At 31.8% G+C, this 17,311-nt stretch overlaps 3 protein-coding genes across 3 annotated transcripts; all 3 read left to right on the forward strand.

Annotated features, from left to right (window-relative positions):
• Positions 1-1,565: 1,565 nt before the first annotated feature.
• Positions 1,566-6,108, forward strand: TRIADDRAFT_57104 (uncharacterized protein; the record flags this gene model as incomplete). Its single annotated transcript, XM_002113155.1, has 16 exons — positions 1,566-1,568; positions 2,305-2,349; positions 2,894-2,998; positions 3,679-3,789; positions 3,914-4,035; positions 4,137-4,260; positions 4,623-4,678; positions 4,809-4,858; positions 4,965-5,040; positions 5,133-5,172; positions 5,300-5,386; positions 5,499-5,594; positions 5,663-5,726; positions 5,800-5,849; positions 5,933-5,968; positions 6,055-6,108. 16 exons carry the CDS (start codon positions 1,566-1,568, stop codon positions 6,106-6,108), a joined length of 1,119 nt encoding a protein of 372 aa, XP_002113191.1.
• A 2,264-nt stretch (positions 6,109-8,372) lies between these two features.
• On the forward strand, positions 8,373-10,220 carry TRIADDRAFT_57105 (uncharacterized protein; the record flags this gene model as incomplete). Its single annotated transcript, XM_002113156.1, has 9 exons — positions 8,373-8,442; positions 8,607-8,686; positions 8,814-8,925; positions 9,088-9,140; positions 9,349-9,431; positions 9,602-9,679; positions 9,815-9,869; positions 9,995-10,093; positions 10,149-10,220. The coding sequence occupies 9 exons, from the start codon at positions 8,373-8,375 to the stop codon at positions 10,218-10,220; spliced, it is 702 nt and encodes a 233-aa protein (XP_002113192.1).
• Positions 10,221-10,726: 506 nt separating this feature from the next.
• TRIADDRAFT_57106 (uncharacterized protein) lies at positions 10,727-16,399 on the forward strand (the record flags this gene model as incomplete). The annotated part of the gene is made up of 17 exons (XM_002113157.1): positions 10,727-10,762; positions 10,992-11,101; positions 11,232-11,313; positions 11,445-11,517; positions 11,703-11,766; positions 12,226-12,336; positions 12,450-12,521; positions 12,723-12,858; positions 13,295-13,426; positions 14,466-14,528; positions 14,636-14,711; positions 14,851-14,930; positions 15,071-15,223; positions 15,539-15,641; positions 15,802-15,845; positions 16,106-16,182; positions 16,309-16,399. 17 exons carry the CDS (start codon positions 10,727-10,729, stop codon positions 16,397-16,399), a joined length of 1,503 nt encoding a protein of 500 aa, XP_002113193.1.
• Between the last annotated feature and the right edge of the window lie 912 nt (positions 16,400-17,311).

Here is a 17,311-nt window from a genome sequence, read left to right on the forward strand (position 1 = left end):
CTTGGGCGCCAGTTTTGCTTTGAATAAAAATTGACTGTACTGTACCATTCACTCCTAAAATTCTAGGCTCCACTATGCAAGCGAAGCGCTATTGAAAAAAAAGGAGTAGTCCATGCTGCTACAGTACCAAGTCGGTCGATCATGATATCATAGTCGATTTACGGTACTACACCGTATCAAACCGTATCGGCAGTACACAGATACAGTATAGTATAGGATTGCCATCGAATTGTACAATAGAAGACGGGGTGAGCACAGTCTTTTGCTTCTACTCCTGCGCCTGGTACTGTAGCCATCGGAGAGTCAGTGTCCTGTCAGTCACCCCTGCCACTGGGTGACACTGGTGAGTGGATTTTTCCTTAGAAACCGTATCAAACGCTATCGATAGTACTGTACAGTGTACAGTAGAAGATGGGGTGACCACAGTCTTTTGCTTCTACTCCTGCGCCTGGTACTGTAGCCATCGGAGAGTCAGTGTCCTGTCAGTCACCCCTGCCACTGGGTGACACTGGTGAGTGGATTTTTCCTTAGAAACCGTATCAAACGCTATCGATAGTACTGTACAGTGTACAGTAGAAGACGGGGTGACCACAGTCTTTTGCTTCTACTCCTGCGCCTGGTACTGTAGCCATCGGAGAGTCAGTGTCCTGTCAGTCACCCCTGCCACTGGGTGACACTGGTGAGAGGATTTTTCCTTAGAAACCGTATCAAACGCTATCGATAGTATACAGATACTACTGTACAGGGTCTGTATATTGTATAGGATAGGATCGCCATCGAATTGTACTGTACATACTGTACTGTACTGTACAGTGTACAGTAGAAGACGGGGCGACCACAGTCTTTTGCTTCTACTCCTGCGCCTGGTACTGTAGCCATCGGAGAGTCAGTGTCCTGTCAGTCACCCCTGCCACTGCCTGACTGGTGAGTGGATTTTTCCTTAGAAAGAGGCTGCAAAAAATTGTCGCTTTCACTGAAGATTCACTGAGGATTCGCCGAATTTGACTCCCATATCCACAGAAAGGAGTGCCACAACAGGCAAAAATGATGGTTTGTATTTTAGAAATGGAGGGATAGACATATCTTGTCCATGAATTCTTCTTTATTACGTTAATAGTTGAACAATTATTGCCAAGATTGACTATTAATTTAGTTCAAGATAGTTTGATAGAGTAGTACCGGTGCAGATTGGAGTTTTTTGGACGCGCCAGTAGCGCGCCTGTAACAGTCGTCTTGAGAAATAGCTTACACTATAGCCATTAGGCTTCTGGATAGTGATGCAACCATGCAGTTGATCATGGGACAAATTGCTTGCGGGTGATCTATTTTCAATCCGAAAGAAATAGCAAGTTATAAAGCCATCATTGGATTAGCATGAATCTTAACAAATCTTACTGTTCTACGACGTGTAGGCTGCCATACTTTATAGGAAGATTGAATAGTGCTACAGATTATCACATTATCATACCATAGTGTAGCGTTATTGGTTCATGTAGACTACTATTCTACCCTATAAAATCGACAGCATTTTATCCAGGTAATGAACTGCATGCAGATCGGTCAACATGGTATAAAAAGCGAGCCATTTCATAACCGTAATGCTCAAAATACTTCACAATATAGTAGTTGCACTCTTATTCTACTTATTTTAAGGTATGCAACAACCTAGACTTGCATCTGTTGCAAAAAAATGGAAAAAAAAACCCACTTGACGAGACAGTCGATGACACACACCCTTCATCAATGAATTAATTAATATTGCCTAGCGCCCTGGATAGAATTCGGCTTTAGTCGAGAACCATCAAATGTACACTTAGAATAGAGTACAAAACCACGACGTTTCCCAAATAGTTCTGCTATCAAGAGGATCAATGGCTCGATTCATAAGTCAACTATCCATTAGAAAGGAGATGAAATACTTGATTCTTCTTCTTCTTACCGATAGACAGTATATTGTACCATCACTACTACCCGCATGCAATTGCATGCAACGATCTTAGTTGTCATGCCATGAACAATAATAACTACAAAGCGTAAATTATCATCACTAGCATGGTATCAATCTAATTAGTCAACATTATAATAAAGTGATAATAAGCACATTGAGGTAAATCACCAACAGTAGATTGAGATCATGAATTCTCTTTTGTGCATCGTTTTCGTAATTGCACGCTGTGCTTGACGTACAGTACATACTCACAGTTAATAAAGTACATACAAGTCTCTCCTAGTAATCTCCATATTTTGCCTCGTATGTCTGATATTTTGCTTATTATCATCATATTTGGATCATTTTAAATTTAGGAAGGAGCTGACGATATTGATTTGAATGCTGATGGAATGGAAGAGGTTCATCAAATCTCAAAAGATGTTTGTCCTACTTATTAATACTAACTGAAAATATTGTCCAGTTTATTTTTAACCATATCGATCGGACAAATAGATTTTAGCTATGATAATGATCTTGTCAGAAGAAGTATAATGTTAGAATTAAATATACAACTATACTTTATTCGTATTGTCAAATCGAACCTGTTTATACACTGCCTATACGAATAGAAACGCGTGTTCTCATCACTAATGCAGTAGTCGTGTAATTAGGAATCGATGGCAATATATCCTAGTTGTATGTTAACCTATCGTGAATCTTTCACACAAATACACAGTTTGCAATAACAAGTAAAATAACGAGTTAGATCATTTCAGCTTTGATACCACGCATCAATTACAAAACCTCCTTGCTCATTTGCCAACATTAAACAAGCGTCAAAATCCATTCATCTCTACTAACATAATTAATGCCAATCAAAATTTGCATTGACAATAATTTTAGTCGTATGTAATTCTTAAGTTCTTATGTTAATACCTGATAATTGATTTCAACTATTTTTAGGATCGCTCACAAACGATTGATCTTTCATCTGAAGCTTGCCTTGTCATTGAAATTTCAGACGCGTTAAGCGAACGTGATAAAGTTAAATTTACTATTCACACACGGGTAAGAGACATCCGCGCTTGTTCAGGCTTTACTGTTTTGTTTTTCCATTGAAATAAGACAAAACGAGCTTATAAATTGAGAAAATTCATGATTTTGATTTAATTTGAGCTTTATGAACGTTATGCAGCGGTAAATGGAATAACTTTCTACCTTTCTGACCTAACTATCAAACTTTTTTGAATATGTTCTTTTGAAAGACATCACATCGCTACACCGTATTTACTATACCGTATATTGGAATTTTAAGGACTTACAATAACGATTGATGTAATCTTTCAAACTAACAGCTTGTAAATTCATAAAAAAAGCTCTACATTCTACTTCGTAACGGTTAAGTACTGTCTTCGTTTAATCCATTCGATTGTCAATTTCTGGCAATAGCTGATTTTTTCTGACTAATTTTCAACTTTTACTAGTCATATTACTATTAAAAGCAAATAATTTTTGTTCCGTAGGATAGATAGCATTATTTGTTAGAGTTAGTGTTACTATTGAGGAAGTGGTCACACCTAACATTGCCAAAAACGTCGGAATTATAGATTAAAGAGCAACGATTAAATAATAACATGTTGCTACTTTAGTAAACGTCTATTATCGGCAATTATTAAAGTGTCGAATACCAAACTTGAGAGTAATTGTAAAATATCTAATACCATTTCTTTTCTCTACACACCTTTTAGACGACGCTGCCTGAATTTAAATTGCATGATTTCAGCGTTACTCGCGATCATGAAGAGTTTATTTGGTTGTATGATCGCTATCAAGATAACGAAAATCTTGAAGCTTATATCGTATGTAGTCTATGTAATTAATCGCTGTAATTTTGTTAAGATATTTTCTTTATTTTTTGGGTTTATCCTCAGATCTATGAATACTGCTTACAATTAACGATCTAATTTTTACCAAACTCATAAGATTCCTCACCCACCTCCTAAGCCCGACTTTGACACTGCCAGGGAAAAATTGCAAAGATTAGGAGAAAGTGAAGGGGTTCTAACCAAAGAAGAATTTGATAAGATGAAACAAGAGCTGGAAGCGTAAGTATACGCGTATTACATACACAATAGATAATTTCACAGGTCTATCTAATGTATATTAAAATGCACTATATTACACACCATTATATACTCATTTATAGTGAATATCTTGCTACCTTTAAAAAAACCGTCGCCATGCACGAGTTATTCCTGACGCGTTTAGCCTCTCATAGCGTATTACGGAACGATTCCAATTTTAGAGTATTTCTTGAATATAACGGCGATGTAAGTATCTTAGTTTATATATTTTTCACATTTTATCCGTTGTTTCGCAGTGATCTATAGATAAAGAATTAATTAATTCTGCATTGATCTCTCCGTAGCTAAATGTAAGATTGAAGAATAGGAAAGAGAAGCTTGGAAGTTTCTTTAAAGTATTGACCAAGTCTGTTGATGAAGTACTTACGTCAAGTCATAAGGCAAGTATCTATTATTACTTTTAAAAACTGCTTTGAAGGCTTTTCGTCTCCGTAATGGAGTAAGTTTCTACTTAAATTTTCATGTAGTCTTCTAAAGCTAGTACTGTAATCTAAATATGCGTTTGGAAACTAAGTATGAATTGCATCATTACGGATTTAAACCTATAGGATGCAGACGATTTCTTTGAAAACGAAAAACGTTTTTTGGTTGATTATCATACCAGGTTTGATATCATTCAGTTTCATTTATACTCTTACAGACGATTAAGAAAAGTTCGTAGTCTCTAATTGAACTAAACCTTTCTTCAAATTAATACACAACCATATAACAAATGAAATACTACTTAATGTTAGGGTGAAAGAGGCACTGAAAGCGTCTGATAAAATGACTATTTCCCACAAAGGTATCCTCCAGTTATATGCGATTGTAATTTGTAGTATACCAAAAAAATTGATTTTTTCGATAATCATAATTATAAATTAGTAACGTTAGTTTACGTAACAATTCAGGCACTGCCGGCTGTTACCTAAGTATTGGCTCTGCAACAAATCAAATGGGGACTTCTGAACCAACTAGCCTTAATAAGTGAGTCCTGTAAAATTTTATATTACTTTTACCTCATGTTGCTACTTGTAATCATTAATAGATGGACGAAAATTTTCTGTATCTAAATATAGATTCTTAAGTCGATTTGGTGGGCTAATAGAAAAATATCGCGTAAGTATACATTTAATATCTTAATGGTATGGTATTGTTTATAACAGATAAAAAATAAAAGTAACTATATGAATTTTATTAATTCTATTATGCTAGCCAAAAATTTCATTTATAATATTGTTTACAGAAAATTGATAATCGTGTAGTTGCTGATGAAGACCTGAAATTGTCGGACATTTTACGTTATTATGCACGAGATCTTTCCTCAGCCAAAGTACGCCAAATGAATATAGGATTCATTATCGATTAATTCTGAAGAATTGTAATATCGGATATCAAAGCAAGCTCGATCGTGATAATGGTTTCTCTGTTATTGTTAATGATAGGATCTATTGTATCGTCGATCTCGATGCGTATCAAGCTATGAAAATGCAAATAAGGGGTTAGAGAAGGCAAGAAACAAAAATAAGGATGTGCAAACGGTAAGTGATGGTAATGTAATCATTTAATTGCTAATGAAACACACTGTAATGTGTAATCTTATTTGTAGGCTGAAAAGGTACAACAAGCTGCTCGTGAAAAGTTTGAAAACATGTCAGAAATAGCTAAGCAGGGTAAGTTAAATATAAATCAACTTTCGCATATTTGACCTATGTAAATTGATATCGATATTATTTCGAACTTTAGAACTACTCGACTTTAAGCAAAAGAGGGTTACAGCGTTTAAGAGAAATCTAGTAAGTTACCGTACTTTTATTAAATTTATTTTTATGCGATGCAGTAATAGTTACAATTTATAATTCATTTATTTTTTCAACAGTCTGAACTGGCAGAGTTAGAATTAAAGCACGCAAAGGTACTCCCTTATAGCACCGAATTTTGCTATTCAAAATAAATAAATTACAATTCTTTACTTTTAATACTTTTTTAATGTTTAATTAGATTGCTGCTCAGTTATTCCGAAATACGATCAGTGCTTTGAAAGAAATTGCCTAGCAGTTTGGACGTTAAACCACTAGAGGAAACCTTTTTATTTCACTAAAGTGTAGAATAGAGTTACATTATATTATGTATAGAAAAGTATAACTTGATAGATTTGTATGCATTGTTTATCAGTACGAACTGACTGATTTCGTTAGGTTATCTTTAAAAAATTGGCGTTCTTACATCAATGTAACACTGATTTTATAGTATACGTACATCTGGTAAATACATTACTTAATCTCGCGTATTGGTTAACAAGCTCATTTTATTCTCTTACCAAGAAAGATCGATTATGCATGCTGCGCTTGTTTTAGTCTTTATTACACGTATATTATGATAATGACGAATGCCTTATGCAGTCATTTAAGTAGTATTGTGTAAGAAATATATAACTATTTGATTACCATTGATTATATACTTATTAATCAAAATCAATTGTTGACAACTTGTCGTAGTGTAAAGTCTTATTCAGTCAGTTGAATTATTGGTATCTTACCAACCCAATTATAGTGACTAATGCTACAAATTGTAGTGGTAATAGTACAATTATGCTTTCGTTTATAAACTCTTTGCAAAGATATGACATTGTCAAATAAAGTATGATTATTTTACATATAATTAATAGGTACTATAACTTCATGTTTACAACTCTACAATTGCGATATGCTTATTTTTCATACGTGATATAATACTGTTGTAATATTATTTCAATATAGTTAAGGTAGGGTTAGTAATCCTTTCGCAGAGATTATTCTTATGAAATTGGTACTTTGATACATTATCAAATTATTAACCATGTGTCACCTAATCTCTTCAATATAAATTAGAAAGACATCTTATCTCATGTCTATTTATTCTTGTTTATATCGAAATAACCTATAGTGCACCGACTGATTTATGCTCATTACTTAATTAGTTTTGTAGCGAGTAAAGATACGTAGTACTACGGTAACAAAAGCAAAAGTATTAGCATCACATATTCTTGGAATACTATAATTAATAAATATTAGGGGGTGAAAAATGATAGGTCTAAGTCCAAATATACCAGCTTGTACCCGTATGTTATTCAAAATAATATGTTCGTGTAATTTTGGTAGTGCAGTCGTAAAAATCTTACGTATCCCTAATTTTACATTATTTCTTTAAAAAAACGAAGCAATTACAGGAATAGATTTCTTCACGTACAGTAGTATAGTGAATTCAACATAATTAGAGTATACTAGAAAATAACATGACAACTTACGATGATATACGAGTATTATACGGTCACTTAAGCCATTCGAAAATTGTCTCATGTAGTACCAGTTTTTGATCATAGTATCCAATTATCTGTGTAATTTCTTAACAGGAAACAACATTTACGCATAAAATTTATCTCGCTTACTTTCCCTGATGCTTAAAATCGCTATTGGCGCATCTTATAATCACAATATAACCCAAACCTCAATGCAACATTCAAACACTGTGTAATACTACTATGGATTAGCTCCAGGTTTCATGTCCACTGTTTGAAATCACCAGTATGCAAAGGTAGCTAAGGATTAAATTGTTAAGCTTATAAGCCAAGGGACAGTTCAATCGACGTAATAGAAGCTCAATTGCTCTAAAATATATTACGTAATGAATCCTTTCCATCTTGTATTACAACTACCGATTACTATAAACTAACTAGAGACCGTAATCCAGTAGTGAACACCTGATTGTATACTGTATAATGACAGCGTTAATAGGGTTTCTATAGCGTTGTTATGGCGACAGCCCACTTAAAATTTCTATCAAGCCCTGTTCTACCACTGAACAATTATACAGAGCCAATATAGCTTACAAGCAGTAACTCTAGTATAAATACCTTCTAATAAGCTATTGGTATTAGTCATTCCCATGAAGATAAACACCAAGTCCTTTAGTGGAGGAATATCAGTGAAACGATTAGACTCATCCATTAATAACTTCCATAGTAGTCATCTATTATTAATACACAACTATAGGTGAAATAGCTGCAAATAGTTTTATATATAGTATAGCAAATTAGTTAACGTTAAGATCGGATGCACTGTTAAAAGAAATCGAAATTTATCATATAAGAGCTTGGTTTTATAGAAGACGCAGTCATTAATTAAACCCATTTCTACATATCCTATAGTATATACAAAGAGCATCACCAGAGTAAACAAATTCTATTTAAGCATACTTAGTCAGCGCTCCTTCCCTGACTATCAGTTGAAGAGATTTACCTCCTAGGCTTGGCAGAGTAGTGATCATTTGCAATAGACATCATGGTTATCAGTAGGCAAGAGAATAGGAAAACAACGGTAGCTGCCGTTTTGGAACATATTAAAGAATTAGGTTAGTTAATTTTGTCGAATATGGCCTTATTTTAAATATATGAAATAGGCCATAATTTAGCTCTTGAAGATCGCTCATACTTTCATCTATTATAGACATAATATAATACAGAGATTGAAATGATTTTAATAAACCTTATTAATCGTCTACAATAACCGTAATAGATGAGAAATTTGATGAAAATCAATATGATGATACTTGTCGAACGCTACTCAAGGATATTTCAGAAGGAATTGTTCAATTAGTAAGCATAAATCTTGCAAATGTGTCTATCGCAACTTTATTGGTTTTAGTTTTCACATCGAAATATTAGACTACAGAGGTTTAGAACTAAAATAAGGATAAGCGTCGTCTCTTTAAAATATAATTAGGAATTAGAATGTCAAACTATTCAAGAAAATGGCGAAGCTAAATCGATTGAAGCCAGTAGTCTTCGACATCGCTTTCAAATATTTCCAGAACAGATTGAAAATGAATTAAATAGTAAGCTGTAAATTTGCACTGTAGCAAATTAATCGATCACATTGCATTACTGTCTAGATATAATGCAAATGGATAGCCTGGAAGTGTTACGGATAATCTTAATGATAACAATCTAGTTAGAAATTTTAGTTAATATTGATTCCTAAACTAAACCATCTTTAGGCGCAGTTGAATCAGCTCGAAATTCCAATATTGAAGAATTAACATCATTACAAGTAAGTATTAAATTAAATACAGACTAAACCACGCTGGCTTTGCAATAAAGTTCTCTTATTCTCAAATATTAGATTTAAATCTACGCGTACTCCCTGTTTTTTTAACTGATATTGCTAAAACCTTTAAATGATTGTAAATTATCCAACGCACTGTAGCAGTGTTAAAATTACTTACTAAAGCAAAATCTTGACTATCGGACAATCTTAGACAAGCTTAAACAAAATTCAAGCAGTTATTAAAGATTTTAAGGATCGCCATCTTAAAGTAGAAAAGGAAAATTCAGCTATTGAGTGAGTATGACCAAGGATATCGAGATTTAAAAGCATCAAACTTAAAGTATCATTGCTCTTTACCTAATATCTCTCGTTAAGAATCTAGATAGGCTACTATAGTTTGTCTACTTTATTACTGTGCCAATAAATATAATAATTTTACTATTATTATCGACATCATTAATTAGACCAGAAAAAAATGAAGTCATGGAGAAACATGAAGATATAGTTGGTCAACTAAATGAAAGGATGGCACTTAAAGCAAGGTATCCATATGAATGATTAATTATTTCAAATAATTTTCATGAAGGCATTTATTTGAAAAAATAAAGGAATTATAAAACATGACAAACTAAGGAAAGCAAACTGATCCTTTTTGCATTTAAAAATTTCATATCTAGTAAGCAAATAAAGCTCAACAATACTCGAGAAAGACTGAGAGATTCTTTGCAAGAGGTAATTTAAACTTAGATAGGAATGTATTAAATTGGCTGTCAACATCTAATATTGATATATCTGATTAATGTTTAATATTGTAAGCTGGGCATGACAGTTCTAGTTTGATGAATAAATATGTGTAGATAATTGATATTGAAGATGAAATTGCTCAAATGAAAGAAGACATGATACAAGAGCGAGCTGATGCAAAGCAAGAGAAATTAAGATTAAAGCAAGCCATAGTGAGTTAGATGCGTACACGTAAATATAAAACTATGCTTTATCGTTTACTTTTAGTTGAGATTTATTTATACGGTCCTGGATATCACAGTACATGACAAATATATCGAAGCCAAAATATACTTTTAAACCTATTTTGATATGTAAAATAAACCCGACATTGCAATTACGGATTGTCTTTCATTTAAGTACCAATAGAAATTGTAAAATATCAATTAAAATTAATCTACTGCACTCTAGTATAGTAGAATTTATTATATGGAAACGATTCTCACTAGTATATCAGCATTATTAAAATTTATATTCTATTACGCTAGACTTTGTACTGCGGAAAATATTTCCTACTAACATATCGATACCATCATATTATAAGTTATATCAATATACCCTGCTAAATTTATTAATACAAGTTGCTAAACATTTTGTTTGCCATAATATTTTGCTTGTAATATCGGTTTCGCTATAAGGCTAAAAGAAATAAAGATGTCAATGACGAAAGAAGAGTTAATATCTATAAAAGAAGGCAAGCTGTCCTAAGCAAGCTATTTAAAGTTTTCGATAAATTGTGATATTCTGTAATTAATCGTTTCCATCTATGCAACCATAGGGAAATCGAAACGTTGAGTGAGCAGTTAATGGAATCGGAATCTAAACTTCAAAGTAAACGCACTGTAAGTATCTTCTACCATCATTCTGCTGTAGTTATAATAATATGCAGTACAGCAGGTAGTTCTTATATTTAAAAATAACTTTTATTGCTAATATCGTAGCTAAGATCATAATTACTACTAAAATATTTACTCACAGGATCTGTATGTATAATGAATAATGGTAATAGTTCTAATTGAAATAAAAAGATTGAGCATAAATTTTTAATATCGATCTTGTTTCTTACCCTAGGTCGTTGCAAGGCATGAGAAAGCAAAAGATGAGGCAATAGCAAGGGAGAAACATTTGTCTAGTATGCTATCGCAGAAGATAACTGAAAATAATGAGCTCCGTGAGAAAGGGTTAGAATGATAAATACTAGTTCTAGTCATATTAAATTTCAATAATTTATTATTTATTAATATACGAGTATAATGTTATGTTAGTACTACTTTGCTAAGGTAGAGGATTGGATTTATTATTTTACTATAGACAAGGTATTACTAGAAATCATGAGAACATGATTAGAGATTTTGAACGGCAACAGGCCAAGTTGAAAGAAGAAAGAGATATTGTAAGATCTTTTCCCTATTGTTAAAGATTGGAGGATTCAGATTCTAAGACTTACTTCTAGTAATAGTGGAATAATTTCGAAGTTTTAATAAGAATCTCAAGAATCGTAATCATTCGCTATTTCAATAATAGTTGCAAGAAGAACTCCGACAGGTTACGGAAGAGCAAAAAAAACTAGTACAACATCATAAGAGTCATCGAGCAGGTGGTTAACATGAATTGAACTTATGATAAAATAATGTTAAATTAATTATAGCCATACGCCTATCTCAGATAATCAATTCTTTACTGTCTATCCTGATCTTTTAATTTTCACCATAGGTGATAAAATTTTCTTCTACTCTTGTAATTATACCTTACTATCTTTATTATTTCTCGCCATCTATGTAGTATTACAAGATATAGTGCAACAACGGGATGGTGAAGACGCAACACTAAAAGAAGTTCAGAGCTTGTAAGTACTTATATACAAAATGTGATTTGTTATTAGTGCTTTACTTCATTAATAATGATATTGCTAATGCTTTTACCTTATATTCAATGCTGGTAACTAATTACATGAAATATGATTTACTGTTAGTGCTTCACTTAGTTAATACGGGCATTGCTAATAATTTTACTTTACAAGCTTGTAACAGATTTTACGAAATATGATTTGCCGTTAGTGCTTCACTTAATTAATGTGATATCGTTAATACTCTGGAATTTACCAATATTTTACTTTATATTCAGGGCTTTTAGTCAATTGCACCAAATATTACTTGCTATTAGCCCTTTATTTAGTGAACGCTGACATTACTAAAAGTTTTTACTTTATATTCACCGTTTGTTAGTAATAATAGGGAATATACTTGCTAGTTAATGTTTAACTTGTATAGTAATGAACGTATATGTTTACTACTTTATCTTTTAGAGTTAGAGATACAAGAGATCGCTTTACCAAGGTTTCCGATGAATTATCTAGACTAAAGGATGAAAGTATTAATTTGGATAACAGAATGAATCGATTAATGGAGGATCATAAGTAAATTGAAATGAAATTGCTAATCGATAATATAACTATAATAGCAACTTATTATTTCGTTTTATAGTGATCAATTTGATTAAAATCTTCAACATCTTTAACATTTCTTATAGAGCGACAGTTGAAGTACTTGGCAGACAAATTGAGCAAACAAGAACTTCATTAAATTCAGAAAGGAAAGAAAGGTAAAGAAATGTCTTGTCTTTCCCAATAACTTTGCAATAGCTATAATAGGATTAGACATTGGAGATGAGTTTGTCTATATGATAATAATAAGATCAACTTATCAAACAAATCTGTTAGTGCTGTGAACGGTATTTAAACATCTATGTTTCTTACTGAAAATGATACTTCAATATCCTGTAATTCATATTTACCGTAAATAGGCAAGAATTACAAAATGATCGAGATGTGTTGCAAAAGAAGATTGATAATCTTAAACGAGAACACGGCAATTTCATGTCTGAGGTGACATCGAGAATTACACGAGGTAAAGAGAAATATCTACAACAAACGCAAAAGGTAAGAAATATATCAAGACGATGACTATTTCTTGATTAATTGTAGTCTAAAGTTAAGCATTTTGTTAAGCCCTGCTTTGATGTAGAATTATAATTGAAATGGTAGTTATTTATTTATTTTCCATTGTTGATCATTATTGGTATTATTTAATATTTCTACTCTCATAAATTATATTGGTCTTAAACTTACACACGTACGTTAAGACCTGAGGTGAATTCTTGTAATATCTAAAAATGGATGCAGCAGCCAATAAATGCTCCTTCAGTTAGATTAATTCTAACCACCAGTCATCTTTTCATCCACAATAAATAATGGGCTAAAACATTAAAATTAGTATCTTGCCAATTGTATAAATGACTCGAAATGTTTGAAATGATGAAAGGAAGAAATAGTTGTTCCTTTCTTTCTCCTGATTGACTCTATTGATCTCTTGCAGAAAGAAGAAACTAATCGTTTAGTGGGTGAAACAGAAAAGACTGCCAAAAATAAACAGCAACAGCTAGAAAAGGCACAACAAGCCTATAATGAAATGACAGCCGATTTGGGTGGTAAAGTAAAAGAGGGCGAGGTAATATTTTCTACTGAATAATAATAACTTTAAAATTCTTCTCTCAGATTTATTACGGCATAAAAATTTTTAAACTCCTTTTACGATAGATGTATATTAACTGTATAATATGACACTGAAAGTTGAGCTTAGTAAAATTTACTGACTTTGGGAGTATTCAACACTATGTTATACGAATGCATTATTACGGAAATAAAATAGCTAAAATGAACTAACATTAGATAAATTATACTTTACACCTGTAATGGATATTATCTTGCATATTGAGAGTCCTAACTCTAATGGCATTTAATTTTCATACTACATCAACCGTTGTTGGTACCATTTTGCATATTAATATTGCAATAACTAATGAAGGCTAAGTTTTACGCTGTGTTCCTTTGATTAACGATCCACATAAGTTTATTAACACATATCCTAAATTCTATATTGTAACTCTAATTAAGGTTAAGTTTTATACTCTGTTAATTACTTAAGATCGTAAGTTTTGCTAAAATATGTCTTAAATTCTATAGCTTTAAATTTCGCAAAGTGACAATAGATATATCTCTCTAGCTGTGAGCATGAAGTATACATTCATTTATAATATTGCTACTAGTTCAATTTCTGTATTCTAAATAAATGAGATTATTCTTGCCAAAAAGACCCTACTAAATAAATTCTAGGATACGAAATCTATCTTATGGCAAACATTAATAGATCGCTGTTGGGTACATTAAAACTGTATTCGATAATTAGTCATCAGTTGCGGTTGAGTTATGATTATTCTACATTTTAGTAATGCTAAATTGACTGAAGTATATGTAGAATATATTTTAAATATCATAATTTTACACCTATGTTATAAAAAGCATCAGTAAGATATTTCTCTAGCTAATGATGACAAAGAATACATTCTCTTTATAACTTTTTTACTGGCTCAACGATAGATTACTGCTAAATATATTAAAGTTTCATAAAATAATTAGTCGCTATCAGCTGTTTAGCAGTCCTTATTACTTAGTTGTTAATGATGCTAATCATATTAATTTAAATATAGGATCAAATTAATCGATATCGTCAAGAATTACAAAATGTTCAGAAAGCGACGGAAGCTGAACAAGTAAATAGATAATAACTACTTGAAATTTCATTCGCTTACTTTCTACTATCAGATCCAGTATATTATGATCTATAGACTTATAGCTGTATGTTATCGAATTTTATTAGCCGTTATATCAGGAGAGAGAAAAATTTCACAAAGAAAAACAAGAATTACTGGATAAAATGAAGAAAAAAGTTGTTGGTAAGTTGGCGAGCCGATATATTGAAAATTTCAATATTCAGGTTATACCTACAAGCCAACATTATTGAGGATAGATATGTGGTATGCCATAAAATGATGAAGTACTCAGCAGTGTTACTGTTTTTTTTGTTATATTAAGCTTTAAAGAAAGAGCAACAACTACTACAGCAAGAAATTACAGAAACTAAAGAGAAAATTGAGGACTGTAAAGAGCCTCGTGTAAGTTGAATGCGATTAATAAATTGTAGCAAATTGCTTTGATTTTCTACCGACATAATCAACATAATGATTACCTACATGAAACATATTTCTTTTTCTAGTTAACTTAATTTGGTTTAAATCGTAATTTTCTATAACAGACGCAACTGGAAGAGGAATTAGGTATCCGGAAGAATGATTACAATAATTTTCTTAAGAAAGCAGGAGAAGAGATGAGCCAATGTGAGGAAGATATTTATGTGACTACTTCTAAATTAGACGTCATTATGGAGGAAAATGAAAGATTAGATAATGTAAGTCATCTAAAATATTGAATTTTATAGCTATTCTATATTATACGTGGTAAATAAAGTAATGTTGTTCGATGGTTAGAGTTTGATAATTCCTTCATATATCATTATACTGAAAATAAGGTGTAATGGAGTGCTATTTAGTATTAAATAGTTTAAAGTTGATCAGAATAGTCGTTTATCATTTAATTTTAAAAGTTCTCTTGTTTTCTAACAGTTAATTTAGAATTCAACCATGAGTAAATACCCTTAGATGAAGTTATTTCAGTAGCAATCTATACCTCAAGCTATAATTATGTACTCTATTAAATGTTACAGGCTATGAATAAGCTCCAGGCAAATTTAGATCGAGTAAATTATGCAATTGAAGAGAAGAATAATCTATTTAGGGCTATGACTAATCGAAAGGAACACATTACAAGTAAGTAAATAGTTTTATATACTCTCAAGCAAGGTAATATGGTTGTCAAAAATATATGATGATATGCATACCGTACCCTAAATTAATCTTAATATTTCAGGGCAATCGCTGTTATTTTCATATTTATTAATTCAATCTACATTAAATTCTTATAAATTAGCTACATTAAAGGACGCATGGGCGAAAGATAGAAACATGGACGTGGTAAGTTGTCAATTTGTTGGGGGTATAGAATAAAATTAAAATCGTAATTTATATTATTATCATGTTCATCGCCGTCCATGGGAAGATACCGTGGTTATTTTGATTCGAAATATGTCTAATTTTCTTCTTGAATGTTACGATTTACCAATTATTATTTTAAATTTTAACTGCAATAATTTAAAATGTGAAAATGATCATTGACTTTGTAATCATAGCCATAAGCTTGATGTAAACTTTACTTTCGTATATCACAATTTTAGAAATTTGCTATTCGCGATACAGACACAGTTGCTGAAATTACGGACTTTGAAAATGGAATGCAAGAGCGTGGAGAAGAGTAAGTTATGAAATTAAATATTTAAGAAAGGGCGATAAATTAATATAGACTACGATAAATATGCGTCATAGGTGTAGACGTAGAATTCTATTTGTTAATCAGATAAACTATGAATTTGAATATTAGGTTACAAGGCATTCAGTCATTAATTGAGGGCGAATTGGACAATTTAACCCAGTTTTTGGAAAATTTAAGGCCTTATAATAAAGGTTTCTAACTGAATGTATAAGAGCAGCTAATTGTACAATTATTATGTATGCAATAATGACAGCTAAATAAATTTCCTTTTTCATATAAAGATGGCGATGAACCTGGTAATAAAAGAACACATCATAGAGTAAGGCAAGCCAAGAAGAAATCACATAATCATTAAGCCTAGGATAAGTTGAAATACTTGGAAGTACAGTATTTAAAAGTCTACATTGCAGTAATGGCTTTTGAAGCTTTTATATTGCTTAAATTTTATACATTTGTAAATAGTTGATTGCAAAGTAAAACTATCGTAGAATTTTATTACATAATAATTGTTAGAAATTTTATTACAAATCGGTCATCACTTGTTACTATTAATAAATTGAAAGTGATTAATATTGTAATATAAAAGTTATTATGAATACTAATATCATGCAACTATCGAAATCACGATGCTACTGTATTAACATTGGACCATTAATCTGTTTATGCATTTTATGTCTTGTTGACATGTTACTGTTACATGAAAAGTTATCGAACCGCATTTTTGAATAAATTTAGCATTTGGAGATCAACGCTTTTCAAGCGAATAAACAGCATAAACTGACTCTACAAGGTGTTTACAACAGAATGATAGTAGTTTATACTCCTGGAATACGACATGAAAATAATGCTAGAATAAATATAGCTACCACGATAGAGTATCTTTGTATGAATATAGCAATACTATTTTCGCTAGAAATCATAAACATTGATAACAATTAACAATTAATTAATATTGTAAGATAGCTTCATGGACAGGGATCATCAACTGGAGCATACCATCTATAGGAAGGATGCTGGGCCAATCAGAATAACTTCTAGTACTCTTTATCATTATAAATTTGAATATCGCATTCCGATAATTCGGCCATAGTTGAATCTTTCTAACCAAGTT

This window comes from Trichoplax adhaerens, genomic scaffold (assembly GCF_000150275.1).
Source record: "Trichoplax adhaerens TRIADscaffold_6 genomic scaffold, whole genome shotgun sequence".
Classification (NCBI taxonomy): Eukaryota; Metazoa; Placozoa; class Uniplacotomia; order Trichoplacea; family Trichoplacidae; genus Trichoplax; species Trichoplax adhaerens.